General features: G+C 36.0%; 2 protein-coding genes across 4 annotated transcripts; one reads left to right on the forward strand and one right to left on the reverse strand.

Moving 5' to 3' along the window:
- Positions 1-146: 146 nt before the first annotated feature.
- On the reverse strand, positions 147-4,745 carry LOC137953069 (uncharacterized). 3 transcript variants are annotated; one of them, XM_068800270.1, is made up of 7 exons: positions 4,508-4,559; positions 3,901-3,989; positions 2,584-2,965; positions 1,275-1,471; positions 1,007-1,154; positions 709-862; positions 147-459 (listed from the first exon to the last, which is right to left on the reverse strand). In XM_068800270.1, the coding sequence occupies exons 2-7, from the start codon at positions 3,921-3,923 to the stop codon at positions 422-424; spliced, it is 942 nt and encodes a 313-aa protein (XP_068656371.1). In that variant the 5' UTR covers positions 3,924-3,989; positions 4,508-4,559; the 3' UTR covers positions 147-421. The 3 variants fall into 3 exon arrangements, with proteins under 3 accessions (XP_068656371.1, XP_068656372.1, XP_068656369.1); XM_068800271.1 differs by lacking the exon at positions 4,508-4,559 and adding an exon at positions 4,103-4,185; XM_068800268.1 differs by lacking the exon at positions 3,901-3,989 and having other exon boundaries at positions 4,508-4,745.
- A 5,669-nt stretch (positions 4,746-10,414) lies between these two features.
- LOC137953418 (uncharacterized) lies at positions 10,415-15,973 on the forward strand. The gene is made up of 8 exons (XM_068800818.1): positions 10,415-10,462; positions 10,978-11,213; positions 11,754-11,811; positions 11,986-12,066; positions 12,152-12,187; positions 12,297-12,536; positions 12,623-12,761; positions 14,801-15,973. Exons 2-8 carry the CDS (start codon positions 11,038-11,040, stop codon positions 15,268-15,270), a joined length of 1,200 nt encoding a protein of 399 aa, XP_068656919.1. The 5' UTR covers positions 10,415-10,462; positions 10,978-11,037; the 3' UTR covers positions 15,271-15,973.
- Positions 15,974-16,168: the final 195 nt, after the last annotated feature.

Consider the following 16,168-nt stretch of genomic DNA (forward strand, 5'->3'; position numbering starts at 1 on the left):
TAGCTGACTTCTTTCTCTTGCATACTAACCCTCCCTAGGAAGTTTCAGGAGAACTGTACTTGAAGCACACCAAATATCCCAGTTCCGCAGTGAAAAAGCTAGTGAGAGCAAGTAATGAACACGGAACTTTCCACCTTGTCCCCTCTTATTGAACTTGAAACTTAAAATGGAATGTCTGCCAACATATTTAAATGAAAAAAAAATAAAAAATCAGCACTGACTTGAAAACAATTACATTTGATCTCCAGCTTCTCTATTAAAAAATGGGTGGTCAGCGGGCCAGTGTCAAATTTCGCAAAACACTACCTGAAGCAAGTGGCCTTCTATGAAACCATCTTCTTCTACAATCAGCTTGTTGAACAATCCAGAGTTTCAATAGTGAAGGTAAGAGAAGCAGCAATAGGGTAACCATTACACTAACTTACAGTAAACGCTCTTCATCTTTTGAACATAAGCGCTCTGTCAAAGGAAAATATACCAAAAATCAATACTCTAGTTGATTGAAAGTTGAAAAGCAATCAAGAGTAAAGAGCAACAGGCCAAGAGTACCACTAGTAAAACAGTTTGTGTACTGAGAAAAAAATTTCTTTTGGTAAATGAATTTAATAAGAAGTCAAATTAGTGTTACTTCCCACCAGATATAGCAAATTGTTGGAAGTAATTATAAATCCATATAATTGTCATAAATGAAGATTGAAAAGTCCTTACTTAGGTATTCGTATGCTAATATCATGGAGGTTCCCCAGGCTGACATGCTGAAAAACCTAGGACCCAAGCCTCTATAGAAGCCTTGCCATCCATCCTCTGCTATCAATGTTTTGACAACTTGTCTGACGCTTTCTCTTTTCTCATGCTCCATGACCTGCCCACAAGATTAGACAACAATATTCACAAAGTGAACAGCTTGTCAGTTTTCATAAATATAGCCTAACTAGAGACATACTATACAAAATTTCTTTTTGGAAAGCTATCCAACACTAATATGCACAAAGATCACGACAACAACCTGTAGACGAGTCTTAATAGTGTCCAGAGGAGTTGTTGCACAAGATGCCACTGCACCTGCAACAATCCCTCCAGTGGCCTGAACACCGATTATCATCCCCTGGTTTGGAGGAGTTTGTAGTTTACTATCAGTCCCATGTCCCAATAGCCTGCCCAGGATCACCAAAGCAATGGGTATGTGAAGAGGAGTATCATACAAATTTTCAGTTGAAAAAGTGGGTACTAGGTTATGAGCATTTGTTCCATTATTTTAGCATTTATCATCTTACCTCCATATGAAGCGTTGACTTGAACCATAACTGGCCCACCATATAGCACTGGATGGTGAATATGTCACCACTGACAAGCCAAAGCCTCGATATAAACCTCGGATTCCCTCTGCTTTAAGAATTTTACGAGCAACATCTAGTCCACCATTATACTTTGCATAACCCGAATATCCTTGCACCATCAACCTTTGGCTAACCTAATGACATTAATTTGTTGTTCTCTCAGTATTAATCAACTGGGTTGTCAGTAATAAAACTAGGCAACCTGCTAGAGGCCCAGATTAATCCGTATACCACAAAAGCTCCACTATATAAAATATCATAGCAAATTATTCTAAAATGTTATTAGCCAATTATTTTATTTTGAGAACTATTAGCCAATTATGATCATCTGATCATCAATATTTTGAGACAACTATGTAGGGAGATGTTAACTAATAAAAATATACAGATTCCTAGCTAAACCGGATCTTACCATATGACTGTAACAGTACACAGCTTTCATAATTTTATCAGGCCTAGCTCATTGACAGAGCTGTTTTGATATACCCCGACAACAGTAATACGAATTTTCAAACCAAAATGATGAAAGCGACGAACCTTTTGGTACCGAAATATCCCAACAACAGTAATACAGATTTCCAAACCAAAAGGAAGAAATCGACAAACCTTCTGGTATCTATATAGCCCAACCATGATAATACGGATTTCCAGCCAATGGAAATAAATCGACGACCCTACACTGCTGAAATCGAAATAACGGAAACTCCTATGTCGAAATCGATATAGAACTCACCGGAATTAGTCACCGATAACCCTGGTATTCGAGAGAGCAGTACTCTCCCTGAGCCACGCTCTGAAGACAAATCGACGCCTCCCCTTCTCTCCCTCTACTGTCTCTCTAAATTCCCTCCCGAAACTATGAAAATCATAAAATTCCAAAAATGCCCCCCGTCTACCCTTAATCATTGTTAATGCCACTAATTATCCTTCAGCCGTTGTTTACTCCATCTAAAGTAAGTAACCTAATTTGGGGTCTATCATGTTCATGAAGCATATAAAACGAGAAGACTATTTTAGCCAGCAACTTGTGCAATAAACATTACTTCCACCACCCACACTCAACAACCAGAGTAAAAGAGATCAACCACCACGAGGAACATCTAACCCACCCAGAGTGAAATTAGAGTTCATCAAAGCACTGAAATGGTTCATGTGAAAGTGAACGGACATGTTTCACAGGTTTATTTGGGAGAGAGATAAAATTGATAAAAATGTGAAAAGAAAGATCATAGAAGAAAAAAATTACCACATCTATTGGCACAAATACTGCTTGGGACATCAGAGATGCTGTCATGCCAGCAACTCCATTGGCTATAGCTGCTTGTGTCGGTTCAGAGTATTTAAACGGTTCAATCATTTTGAAAGCTGCTATCTTTGTAGTCTCTAAAGAAGTAAGAAAAATTATTCTTGCTGGAATTGCACCAGTAATAACCGTACCAAAACCTCTGTAAAGACCTGGAATGCCATCTGCCTTTAATATGCCTCTAACAACTGAAGATGCATTTTTCTCTGCTACATCTTTCATAGCAACTTGCATTCTGGTCTTTACAACAGAAACTGGGTATAATGCCAGAGTGACACCTGTAAAGAGTCCAGCTCCTACAACATAAAATTTAGTTTTATCAAGCCTGCAGGAAAGAACAGGATATGTATTAGTAACAAAGTTCTAATAAAGTTGTATAACAAAATAATAATAACAATAATGATAGACTTGCTTGATTCAGAAGACCCGATTCAAGTTACAACTAATAGTCATCAAATCCACATTCACCAGTGGTTTCAACATAAAACTATCCTCAAAATTCTAAAGTATAGCTTCTTTATCATTTTTCAGTATCACTTCATCGCTATGATTTCCTCTTTTTGGCTTAGCAAAAATGACTTAAAACCACTAGCTCGAAAATGTAACCAATTGGAAGATAGATTTTTTCAAACTTGCTCCTGTCCATACCAGCCCAAACAGGTAATTGGAGCAAATTCCATACATTCAGACCTGAAACCACTCTAAGTTCGGTCAAGCCAACATCATAAAAAGCCATATGCTTCAAGTTAATATTTTAGCCCCATGTACCACAAGGGGGAAATCATTTTTCATGCAAACCTTCGAGGCATAGCAAGCCATGACCAACCCTGGTACCTGCTCTTCCAATGAAAACCAATGTTGCTCCAACCTAATTACTGTATCTGTTTCCACTACCCTCTAAGGCTTACATGATGATAACCAGTTCACATTGGAGTTTAGACTCCCCTTTTAACACCACCACATATGTGAAAAGGCCCATAAAATCCATAAACCCATGACGGGGTCAGTGCAATCATAAGGAACTCAAAAAACACATACTCCTTACATACATGAAGAAAAGAAATGTACTGCTTGATTCTAGAGAAACCCTCCTGACCATCTTGAGGGAAACAGGAATAATATCAATAACAGCAAGCAGCAACTCAGTTATATAAAAATACAACACTCTCACATTAGGCACGTCATTGTCAAGATTTCAAGAGGAAAAAGAAAGAACAATCGCAATAAGACTCTGCAGCGACTCAGTTACTTGTTACCTACCCAGCTAGACTTCTGCACAACATACTCAAAGTAATTCAAGACGAACTAGCTGCCCTGAATTTCCAAAGAAGATAACTATCGTCTTCCCCCTGTTTTCGTGTTAGAAACAAGAAATATATGAAGAAATATCTTAGAATCAGTATGGGCAGGAGCAAGTTTGATCAAGAAGTACATGATCATGTAAGAAAATCTAGAATCTTACTCGCAATAAGCACATGGTCAAACTCCCAGTAAGCACACGATCAAGAATCTTACTCATGGGTGCAAAGAGACACCCCTCAAGACTTTGACCAAACTTCCGTTTGCTCATTTATATTTCCAATTTCTGACAAGTTTACGATTATGCAAATAGAAATAGCAAATGCAAAAAGACAGAGTAACACAAATCATCGCGAAATGGGTAAAGAAATAAATCGAGTAAATATCAGTAAAAAAATATGAAGCCTCCATAGAAATCAATTGTTCTGCTAGAACAGCTAAAAATCACCACAAACGTCAAATCTATTGCTTTTAAAAACAGACAGAAATCTGAAGAAGCAGTGAAGATAAAAACAAAAAATGGAAAAAAAATAAATGATTAAAGTTTATAAAGAAGCACTGAACCCACTTGTCCCAATTTATTTCTGTCTTGTCCAACACTTGAGCTCCAGAGGGCGAAGAATCCATGGCTAACGTGTGTTAATCAAGCTTGCCAAGCGCTTCAACTGGCGAAAAAGAACAAAGACAACAACCGAACAAAAACCGGTCTGGTGTTTTGGATAAATACCAGCCTCAAGAAGTGGAGGAGATGAGAGTTCGAAGTTGTCGGCTTCGAAATTTTTCCTTGTCGAACAAGAAAGAGGAAGGACAAAGAGCATGAACACCGGGACGAGGCGGGCGCGCCGCCGAACAGGTCAGACATTTTTATTAGTGAAAAGGGCATTTTGGACATAATAATTAGCTCGCAGCTATACAATAAGATCCAGACGGTTGATCGATAGTTCCCGCGCCATGACCTGGTCCAATTTGACGTGGACCTCATTAGAATCAGTAATCACCCGAGACCGGTTTGCTTTAGTTTGACTTTGTACAGTCAAACTTCCCTCTTTGACCCCGCCATCAGCTCTTTTTCATTTTCACTGAGAAAGGGTAAAATAAACTAAAGCTAGGGGGGATATGTCCTTGGAACGTATGTAGATTATTTATTAAATAAAATATTTTGATATATCTAATTATCAAAAAATTAAATTAATATTAGTTAATAAATAAAATATATTAAATATAATAATTAAATAAATGTTTAATTTTATATTATTAAATTTGTAATTAAATTTTAATTTTGTAATATCTAAATATAAAATAATTATACAAATATCATACTACATAGCATACTAATAAAAATAAAAATAATACAAATATAACTCAACCTCTTTTTTAATATAAAAAATTATATATGTTTATACAAAAGTACAACACAAAAAATATTTAGTGGCGTTAAAACATAATAGTTAATAATTTTGCCACATTTGAATTGCTAAAACATCTTGATAATATGATATTCTTGAAGATTGTACTGCGGACTCCTTTTGAGTACGTGTGACTAGAATAAATTATAAAAAATAAAAAATAACATAAGTGAATATAATAAATAAATAAATTATTTTTTAATAACATAAGATATGTTTTAACATTAAAAACCACTAATTTAATACAATAATAAAAAAATTAATATAATAAATAAATATATATTTATCAATAACATAATATATTTTTATGTATTATTAATTAATAATATATTGTTACAAAATTTAAAACCATTGGTTTAGTTAATTATAGCAATGGGATAATTAAACCAAAATAATTTATCAAATATTTATTTTAACAATATTTTAATTATGACTATTAAATCACTAATTTAATATAGTAATTATAAAATAAATATATTAAAAAATAAAAATAATTATTTTTTAATAAAAAATATAAATTATTACGACCGTTTAATTTTTCCTAACTTAGGAAAAATTAAACTATCGTCTTCCTCACGGTGCGCGTCGTCTTCCTCAACGGTGGGAGACTACGGCGACGGGCCAGCGGGCTACAGAGACGAACGCGGCGGGTCAACGGTCAACAGTGACGGAGGTGGCGCTCTAACGGTACGCTGAGAGGGAGAAGAGAGGGAGGCCAAGAGGCTCTGCGACAAAGGCTCGGTCTCCCGTGCTCTGTGACGGAGGTCGAGAGGGAGAGGAGAGAGAGGCCAAGAGAGAAGATAAGTTGAAGTAGGGCGATTGAAGTTGCCGAAGGTCGCGAGAGAGAAATTTTTTTTCTATGAAACCTTATTCGATAGAGGTTCCTTTCCGACAGCCCGAGCCCGAGATGTATTTGAGCGATGGTAAGTGAAATCAGAGCTCGACCCCTCTGATTTCACTTACATCGTTTTATGCCTGAAACGGGATAAAGCAAAATACAACTGTATTTCACTTTCCCCCGTTACTTACGGTTTGCACTAACGCGTTTCGGCCCACTTTCCCATTTCACTTACGCTGCGCACTAACAGGCCCTAGTGAATTGATGATTGTTACGTACAAAATATACCAATGGATTATGTAGGTATTTTATGTAAAATATATAATATTAAAAATTCAATTTTATTTAAAATAAATGATGATTGTTACGTACAAAATATACCAATGGATTATGTAGGTATTTTATGTAAAATATATAATATTAAAAATTCAATTTTATTTAAAATAAATGCATATACCTTTTAGTCTTAAAAATATACCTTGTTTTCAAAAATAAGGTGTATACATAAATTGTCGGTAACATTGAATTGGGTGGTGTTAAATATGAAACATACTTTCAGTTTTGCAACTGAGATATATTTGCTATTTTTTATTATTATAGTGATAAGTACTTACGATGTTTTTCTCTTGATCAAGTCGCCCCTTAGAGATTGCCTCTTCCCGTATTTTCAGTGTCTAGAGATAGAGCGGTGGCTTCTCTTTTAAAATTTTTTTGTTGAATTTATAGAAAAGAAAAAAACTTCATTGACTTTATGTAATTAGAGTACATAAACCCCTATTTATAATAGAGGAAAGTAGTAGAGTCTAATTACAATTAAACTATCTTTGTCCTAGTTATACGCAAACTCTAACACTTAATGATAAGTCCTAACATAACTAAATAAATCAACATAAATAAAAGACTAACATAACTAAAACATTTTTAAACTAAAACTCTTATGTGAGACCTCCTTCCATAATAATTGTGGCTCTGTAAGACTTCTTATTGTGAAAGTCATATAAGACTTCCACATTTGCTCTTCAACGCTCTCCTTCAAGGTGGAGTTATAACTTCAGCTTGCAATGAAAATGATTTTTTGTCTTCAATTTTCTTTTGCTAAAAAAAATTCTTGACAAATACAATTCTTCATAGATGCAAAAACTTCGTATTGTGTGCTCCCCTTTCTTGAACTTTTTGGTCACATAAAAATTACCACAACATATGGAATAAAATACTTCTTTCTTGTACATCTTCTTCTACTTCTCCTCTTCAAGTTAGGAGATAATGACAGTGATCCCAACTTGAACCAAATAATATAGATGTAGTAATAAGCTACTCCATCACGATGTCCCAACCCGGGCACCAACTTTCAAAGGTAGAAATGGGTGATAAGTGGGTAATGTCTGTCATTCACAAGATAACGATAAAAGACCACAAATACATATAAAAAGTCTCAATGGATTTAAAACACCCATATATATGTATGTATATAAACGTAAACCAACCAAAGCAACACACAAGTGGTTGGCCCAGAGGAGTATCTGTGAGTTAAATAAATGATGGTAAGATAAGGTTGCCAAATAACCTGGGTAATGGGTAAAGAGGAAAATAAGATGTTGAGGCCACTGTGTGCTTTATTTTTCTAAGAAATTCAAATTCCGCATCAGACGAACCAATGCCGACAATAATTAGCAAATAATGAACCCAAGGCAAACAACCGAAGAGTTCTTCTTCAAAAATAAAGTCTCAATTAAAGAGACACAATAGTAGCAACAAAAATGGGCTAATGCCCAAATAACAAGTACCACATGTGCAATTGTATAGCAGTAGATAACCAATAAATAATAGAAGTCCTTAAGGGTAATAAGGACACATGAAATAGTCCGCAACGAGTTCATCAGTAAATAAGGAAGTTGCACCAAAATAGTATGTTGGAACCGAGTGATAATCCAAGATAATAATTTAGCCAGAGATAGAGAATCGAGTCGCGCTGAGTCAAATAGTAGACTAATATAGCCGAGTTGTGGAAGAAATAGGTATAGAACTCTAGACCCGGACACGTATAACTGAGGCAGAAAATAAGTGGACTGAGTCAAATTGACCCGGACCCGAGTTGACCAAGACCGGGTTGAGCCGAGTTAACTCGACAGAACATAAGCAAAGCTTAGGCGATAGCATCACTGGGTTAATTCAGCCCGGTCTGGGTTGGGTTGGCAAGGTCCGGCACTCGATTAAATCAAGTTTCCTAACTTAGGAAACTTGATATTCAACAACAGATCTTCTTCTTCCCCACAATGTCGCGACGATTCAATTTTTTTTTCCAGATTCTAGACTCTCTAAAAGGAAATAAAAACTGGAAGGCAGTGATAAGTGGAGATTAAGAGGGCCAGTGATTTTTTTGTTTTGAGAATTGCTCTCCTTTCTCTGCTTCCCATGTTAGAGATCATAGAAGATTCACTTGCCCAAGGATTTCAAGGAAAAAAGACAAGAAAAAATGTTTTTTTTTTTCTATTGAGTTTGGCGCCATTGAAGGAAGTAATCCTCTTTTGGTCAACCACAATTTTTGTGAGATTTGTTAGCATTTGGAAATATTACAAGAATCTAATTTGATATCTTTGAGTATTAAGATCAAGGAAAGATTGTTTTTTCATAAATGGTGCCATACTACAAGGGAAAATTTTCTTATTTATATTTGGAAGTGGCTGATTTGTGAAAGATGATCATGATTTGGTGGATAATTTGATTATCATTTTTTAAGAAAGTGATTATCTTCTATGATCAAGATGGACCATCTGTTGCTTCTATTGTTGCAGAGTCCGATCACCCCCCCATCCCCCCTCATATGATCACTTGACTATGATGCCCACGCCCGCAATTGCTAATCAACCCTCTTACAATGACTTCACCATGCTTGCACCGGTATCATGTCTTACTGATCAACTCTCAGATGATCTTCGGAGCCTGATTTCCTAAACCCGGCCACAAAATTCACATATCTTCTAGGTGACATCGATTATTGATTCATGGTCATTTCAGCCACCAAGCTTTAAGTACCAATGATCAATTCGTTTATTCGTTTATACATTTATTTTGTTCTTGCTTAAAGTCAAAGTCATTAATTTACATTAATTTTTGTAAGAGGATGAAGTTGTTAGTATATCTATGTGCATTGATAATTAGAACCACTGTTTATCAATGAAATGCAAAAAGACATTGATTGATACTTTAATTAATTTGCTCGTGTACTTGTTGAAAGAGATAACGATCAAATCATGGAGTTATAATTAAGCTACACATGATCGATATAATGGCCTCCAACATTAATCTACAAAACAAATTATATTGTATAACACTAACCATATTAATCTTAGGCAAAGGCACGTAGAGTAACTTGTAATCAGTCTGCATGACACAATTAAATCAATCTCATTTTAATCTACTAAACATGTTATATTGCATAACACTAACCATATATGGAGTTCATTTTTGTAGTAGTTGGGTGAGAAGGATTGATAATTGATGCTTGCATTTTGATGTTCACATAAGATGCACGAAACGAGATTGTTGTCCCAAGAGGTAATATGTTTGTTTTATTTATTATTTTTATACATGTTAGCTTTAGTCATATTAATCATTATTGGTAGATATTGGGTATGCTAACTTGCCTAGTTTTATTTTACACCTTATTATTTAATTAAATATCATTTAAATGAATATGATGAAAATCATCTTCCTTAGATTGTGACAAAGTCATTCAACCACCGACATTTATCATTAAGAAGCACAATTGAAATGATTTTTGGTATATTGAAGCAACAGTTTACAATTTTGGATAAGGAGATGAACCAATAGAAATTATTGGGGATGATGTAGAATTTGGATAAGATCAACAAGAAGATGAAGATTATATGGATGAACTAATTAATCGGCCTACGATCCCAATATCAGGGAGAAATGAACAAACTAAATTAGCTAACCATTTTCATAACAACATAGTAGCTCAAATTTGATATAATATGACCAACAATTTGTTTTTAGATTAAAAATATTTTAAATTTTAATTTTGATATTTAATTGGATATAAAATTTCCAATCAGGATCACTAATGAGGGCATAAATCAAGTTGGGCGAGGGTCATGAGGCTTGCAATAGCCGTTTGGTCCTCTTGGTGGTGCCCTTGCCATCGTTAGGCAAGATTACTGTTAGATCCTCCCAGACAATGTGATTTTGCTTAGATACTACAGAAGGTTGTTCTGAACACGACGATCCTTAGGACAAGATAATTAAAGGCGTAGAACAGGTTGGTAGATGAATTTAGAGTTTATTTGTGCTTAATTTTTATTTTTTATTTTCCTTTTGCTATATTTTTCATTTTTTTATAATTCCACACCGGAAGTAATCCATTTGTTGTCCGTATAAACTCCAAGTGTTTATCAGCCGCATAAAATCACTGTCATTCGAACAATAAATAAATACTACAAATTACAGACGCAAAGCCGAGCTGAAGTTTGCTTGCATCCTCTGAATATTAAATTTAGTGTCTGCAAAATGGAAGCAACGGGTCTCCTGATTTTCCTCAGAATCTCCACCGTTTTTTTTTTCTAAATCTCTGGACTCCTTGCACGGATGATCTTGAGTGTGGTACGATTTTCTCAAATTGGGATTTTTCATGAACAGAAAAACTATTCGCACTGCTTCTAGATCAGGGTTCGGAAGTTTTTGTAAGGACTTCTATAGCGGATGATTTTGGTCATATTTCCCTTGGGTTGAACTTCTGGAGCTGATGAAGCATTAGATTGTTTCTGGTTCCTGCAGCTAAAAGTCCATGAGTCTCTCTACTTTCTGAGAACTTCTGAATACCCTTTTCGGGTTAAGATGTGGGGGGATGGCGGTCGGTTTTTTTGGGAGAGGAGGGAGGGAGGACAGGTGAAAGGGATAGCCGTTGTGTTCGCGTCGATGTGGATTCAGGGCGGACATTTGAAGCGTTATATTGAGCTGTACTCCTCCTTGGGATGGAATTGCCTCATCTGCCATGGCCAGTTTCTCAATCGGTCAGTCTCCCTTCTCCCTTTTCGTATGTCGTTGACTTACTGTTTTCGTATTGTTTCTGAATCTCTGACAATTCATATAGAGAATGTTGAAATGCTAAAAAATTATTGGCTTTTTAGGATGCAATGAATCTTTGAAGATCTTCTGTTCACTCAGTTCGCGTGGTATTAATCTCTACTTTGAGAATGCTAATTTAGGAGTTGGATGAAAATTAAAGTAGATTTAGTGTTCTAGACCTGCTAGAGATTGGTGAGGGTTGCCCTTGAAATCAGTTGTACTTGTTCAGTTAGTGAACTTTGTCTCCTGTAGCTGAAATCAGTTAATTCTTAAATTGGTGACGATTTATTGCCTATTTTGCCTTTTATGTTAGACATGACATACCTTGGTAAATTTATGAACAACACTGACATTTATGCTGTATATGGGTTTGTCCTTCTAATTTCACATCTGATCCGCATTTTCTTTCAGTTGTTTGTTTCCAAATGAAAATTGTAATGGATGATTTGTTGCTAATTCAGTTTGAGTTGTAATATTGGATGCAGGTTTTTCCCCGATAAGGCTGCGGCACTGGCATTCAGTGTAGTTGGTGAACTAGTTAAGGTCTGTGTTGTTGTGTTTTGCCGACTATAATTGGGTATCTAGCATCTTGACCAGAATTTATTTAAGCTTTTTCTTGAATGGTAGCGAATTCCAACTTATAAAAACAAGAAACAGAAAAGGAATACTTTACATTGTGGAAAGCTGTCTCACTGTTGTCTTTCTTCTGGAGTGAAGGAACTCAAGGCTAGGCCATTACCCATTGTCTTGGTAGCGTTTTCGGGTGCATCCAAAGCTTGCTTGTGCAAAGTTCTTCAGGTATAGTCTTAGATATTCCTGGCCTGGTGCTTAAATTTTTGTTGTGCTCCATTATGTTTGTCTAACATGTTGCTCTTTATCCCAGATAATTGAGGGACAGTGTGAAGAACAAATGGATCCGGTGAGCTTTTCTAGTAAAATTGAAATCTGACCTTCATTTGTTCATCCAACTTCCCAAAGTGTTTGGACTGTTCTTTGATTTTCTTTCTCTTTTTCTCTCTCATCTGCAGGATGAATGCCAGCTAATCAAAGAATGCATCTGTGGGCACGTATATGATTCAAGTCATTTGGATTTAATTAGCGATGCAGGCGCAAGTTCTTTTCTTCATCCTGTAGTTTCCCAAATGGCTCAACCTTCAAAATTATTTTCGTGGATGGTCAAAACAATTTCGTCTGGATTGGATGTTCTCCTATTGAACAGGTTTGCTGCCCAGAGCATTGAGTACTGGCAGACACTTTATACTTCAGTAGTGAGTTATTCATACCTTTGAGTTGAAACTTTGTAATTATCAAGTCCTGTTCAAATAACTTACTATTATTTTTTTTTCAAATGCAGAATATAGATTTGTTTCTCCTTCTATGCTTCGAAAATGATGAGCTTGCCTCCAAGCAAATTATTTGTAAGTTTGCTCAATGTCTGCAAGAGCTCGGTGTTGATGTGAAATTAGTGAAATGGCCTACCTCCCCTTATACAGGTCTGTCCTAAATAACCCTTTATTTGCTTCTGATTTAATGTGACTGAGTTTATTGTTAGTTTTAAAATCTGGACTATCTGGAAATCAGAGAATTAGTAGATAAATATGTAAATAAGCAATGATTAATAAAACCAAACTGGCCATCAAACCGGTGGGATGGCCAATTCTGATGTAACTGGGTTAGACTGGGTTCAACCGTAGGTTGGACCAAAATAGGATGCTACCTTTAGATTTCTGATATATTTTTATTTCATTAGTTTTTAATGCAATCCAATAGTTTGGTCAACTGGTATGATGTTTTTCATGCAAAGCATTTGATCCTCCTTCCAACAATTTTTTTTTTTCAAGTCTCTTATACAAATTTTCGAACCATAACCGATTCAACCAGTCTGGTTTATGATCTGACTAGACCAATTGTCCGGGTCATCCAATTTTAAGGTAAAAAGGGCCCAGTTCAATTTAATCTGATTGAACCTGTTAAAGAATAGTCCCACATGGATTAGTGAGTACAAAGATCTTGAGTTTATCAGTTGGGAAAGAGGTTTCCTAAGTTGGCTAGTCATTTTGGGATAGGCCTTAGACCCAACTTAATATGGTATTAGAGAAGATAATCATATGTGGGCCTACACTTAAACTATCCACTTGTAGAGCCACAAAAAAGGGCCTACACCAAAACTATCTACTTGTAGAGCTACAAAAAAGGGTTTACACCTAAACTATCCAGTTGTAGGGCCACAAAAGAGGGCTTACACCTAAATTATCTACTTGTAGAGCCACAAAAGAGGGTCTACACCTAAATTATCCACTTGTAGGGCCACAAAAGAGGGCTTACACCTAAACTATCTACTTGTAGAGCCACAAAAGAGGGTCTACACCTAAATTATCCACTTGTAGAGCCACAAAAGAGGGCCTACACCTAAAACTATCCACTTGTAGAGCCACAAAAGAGGGCCTACACCTAAATTATCCACTTGTAGAGCCATAAAAGAGGGCCTACACGTGAGGGGGGGAGTGTTAAGGAATAGCCCTACATAGATTAGTGAGTACAAAGATCTTGAGTTTATTAGTTAGAAAAGAGGTTTTCTAAGTTGGCTAGTCATTTTGGGATAGGCCTTGGACCTAACTTAACATAACCATTATAAACTAATTATCCATTGGATTTAAACTGAAGAGAAGGATATGGATTATGCATAACATGTTATTTGACCCATTTAAAATATATATATCAGCTTGCCCTGTTAGTGTCTTTTCTAGGAAATGAGCTTTACCTGGTAAGAAGTACTTGTGCCTAGAGAAGCTGTTGTTGGAGCATGTATCACAATAAACAGTCCCCAGGACGGTTATGTTTTTGATGGGTTGTTGCTAATTATCAGCATAGAGCCATGCAGCAAACAGAAAATTGAGCAGGATAAGAGGGATACGGAGTTTCATGGCTGTTTTTGGAGTTCAGAGATGCTTCTGGAGGTTCAGGAGCAGTAATTTATAAAGGGTTAAAGAACAGCCAGAGTCTTTACAGGGCTAACAGATAATCCCCATTTAAAAATGTAAACATAGAGAAGTTTTTCTTTTACACTCGAAACAGAAGACATGCGAAGACCTCTTTGGCAGCTTGTCAGATGCCTATGAGTATGGTAATGTATGAGACTGATTGATAATTTTCATTTATTTCCCTGAAAATACACTAATAGCTGTAAAGAAAAGTTAAGATTGTTCATGTAATTTCCTAGTAAGGCACTAATAGGATTTTATACTGAAGGTTTCTTCAAAATGTATATTCTAGGAAAATTATTTCTAGCTTTTCCTGAGATATAAATTTTCAACCAGGGGCACTAACGGTAGTGTTTTTTAATTGTTTTTGAATTGTAACTGTGGTCATTCAACTACACAACAAGTTTTTTTATGACCTGGAATTTTTTTGAATATTTTATACCACATGGCTTTTTCTGTAATGCTGAAAAGTAATGGGTGCAAAAGACACATTATAATGATTGAAAGTGAATCTGATTGCTCTGTAATTTGAGGTTGCATTTCTTTTGTAGGCCACTTCAAACAATACCCAACCGAGTACAAGACCCTTGTAACTGAGTTGCTCAAAAAGGCATCTCTCACTTACTCTCATCGACGACTGAATGCAGAAAGGATGGTTTTGGGAGGCACTTCTGACCACATATCCGAAGTTAGTAATCTTAGTAGAGCTACCGCAAGAAGAGTAACAATTGACCCTGGAAACAACATCTTCAGACAAGGTTCGGAGGATTTTGGTGAAGACAAGGATGTAGGATCTATGCAGGACAAGCAAAAGCAAAAATCAGATAATCTGCAAAGCACTCCAAGTATCAGTGCACACAGCGTTTTGGGGGAGATTTTATTTGATGTCTGTGTTCCCAAAAAGATCAAAGACTGGGATATAAAGAATATTGGATCAGTAAGTAGCAGAGAAACATTTGGTTCTCCATATGGAAAAAATCCATGTAAGCCTATCAAACACATAAGAAGATCCAAGCTGTAAGATCTCTCTTAGGAAAAGAAAAAAGCAGGTATGACTTGTTCTCTCTGCGGGTTTTTTTATGTTAGTGAACTGTACAGAGGCAATGGAAGAGAGACCCATTGCCAGCTTGAGGTAATGATGTAAAAACAGGAGAAATCATAATGTACAGATATTATATGAGTTGTATTAGGTCGCAAAAGTGCACCTGAAATTTTGAGGAAACTGAGAGAGAAAGTGGAGTATGATAGAAATACGGCGATGATGGTTTACAGTCCGCCATCCGTCCGCCCGTCGATTCAAACTCTGGTAACAAAAGAAGGTATCCGAGGTCAAGAAAACAAAGGAAGAAGTGGAGACAAAAGAAAAACAGAGGAAGAAGCCATGCCGGCCCTTGCCTTGGAACTATTGAACAGCGTTCTCTAGAAGATTGCTTGGCCATCGGAAGATGTTCTTCCTCGTTAACCCAGAAAAAAGAAACTAAGAATAGTCCAGTCATGGTTCTAAATGGCAATTAACAGGGTTAGAACAAAACCTATGATTCTGTTTGGTAATTTCTTTAGCAAGATTTTAGCAGAGTAGCATGTTATAATCAACATATGCAAATTGTCAATTTCATGCATAAGAATGTTATAAAGTATTATTAATTCCTGTTAAACATACCCCATCAAATGGAGCTCACTTACAGCCTCATCAGAATCCACAAATCCAGTATCAACCTGGCTCAAATTGGAGCACCGAAAATTGGCCATTAAGAGATAGAGCTTCTCTCTTTTCTTCTTTCCTTGAGATTTTTCGTGTTTTCTGTTATTGTTAGAAATCAACAATCTGTTTTCAGTGTGTAGAAAAACTATATTTCTTTTCTATTTTCTCTCTCATTTCCCATAGCCATCCAACCAAGAAAAAAAAAATTCTTTGCTTT

This window comes from Aristolochia californica, unplaced genomic scaffold (assembly GCF_029961685.1).
Source record: "Aristolochia californica isolate CCGP_79_NKW_82.1479 unplaced genomic scaffold, dmAriCali1.0.hap1 SCAF_16, whole genome shotgun sequence".
NCBI lineage: Eukaryota > Viridiplantae > Streptophyta > Magnoliopsida > Piperales > Aristolochiaceae > Aristolochia > Aristolochia californica.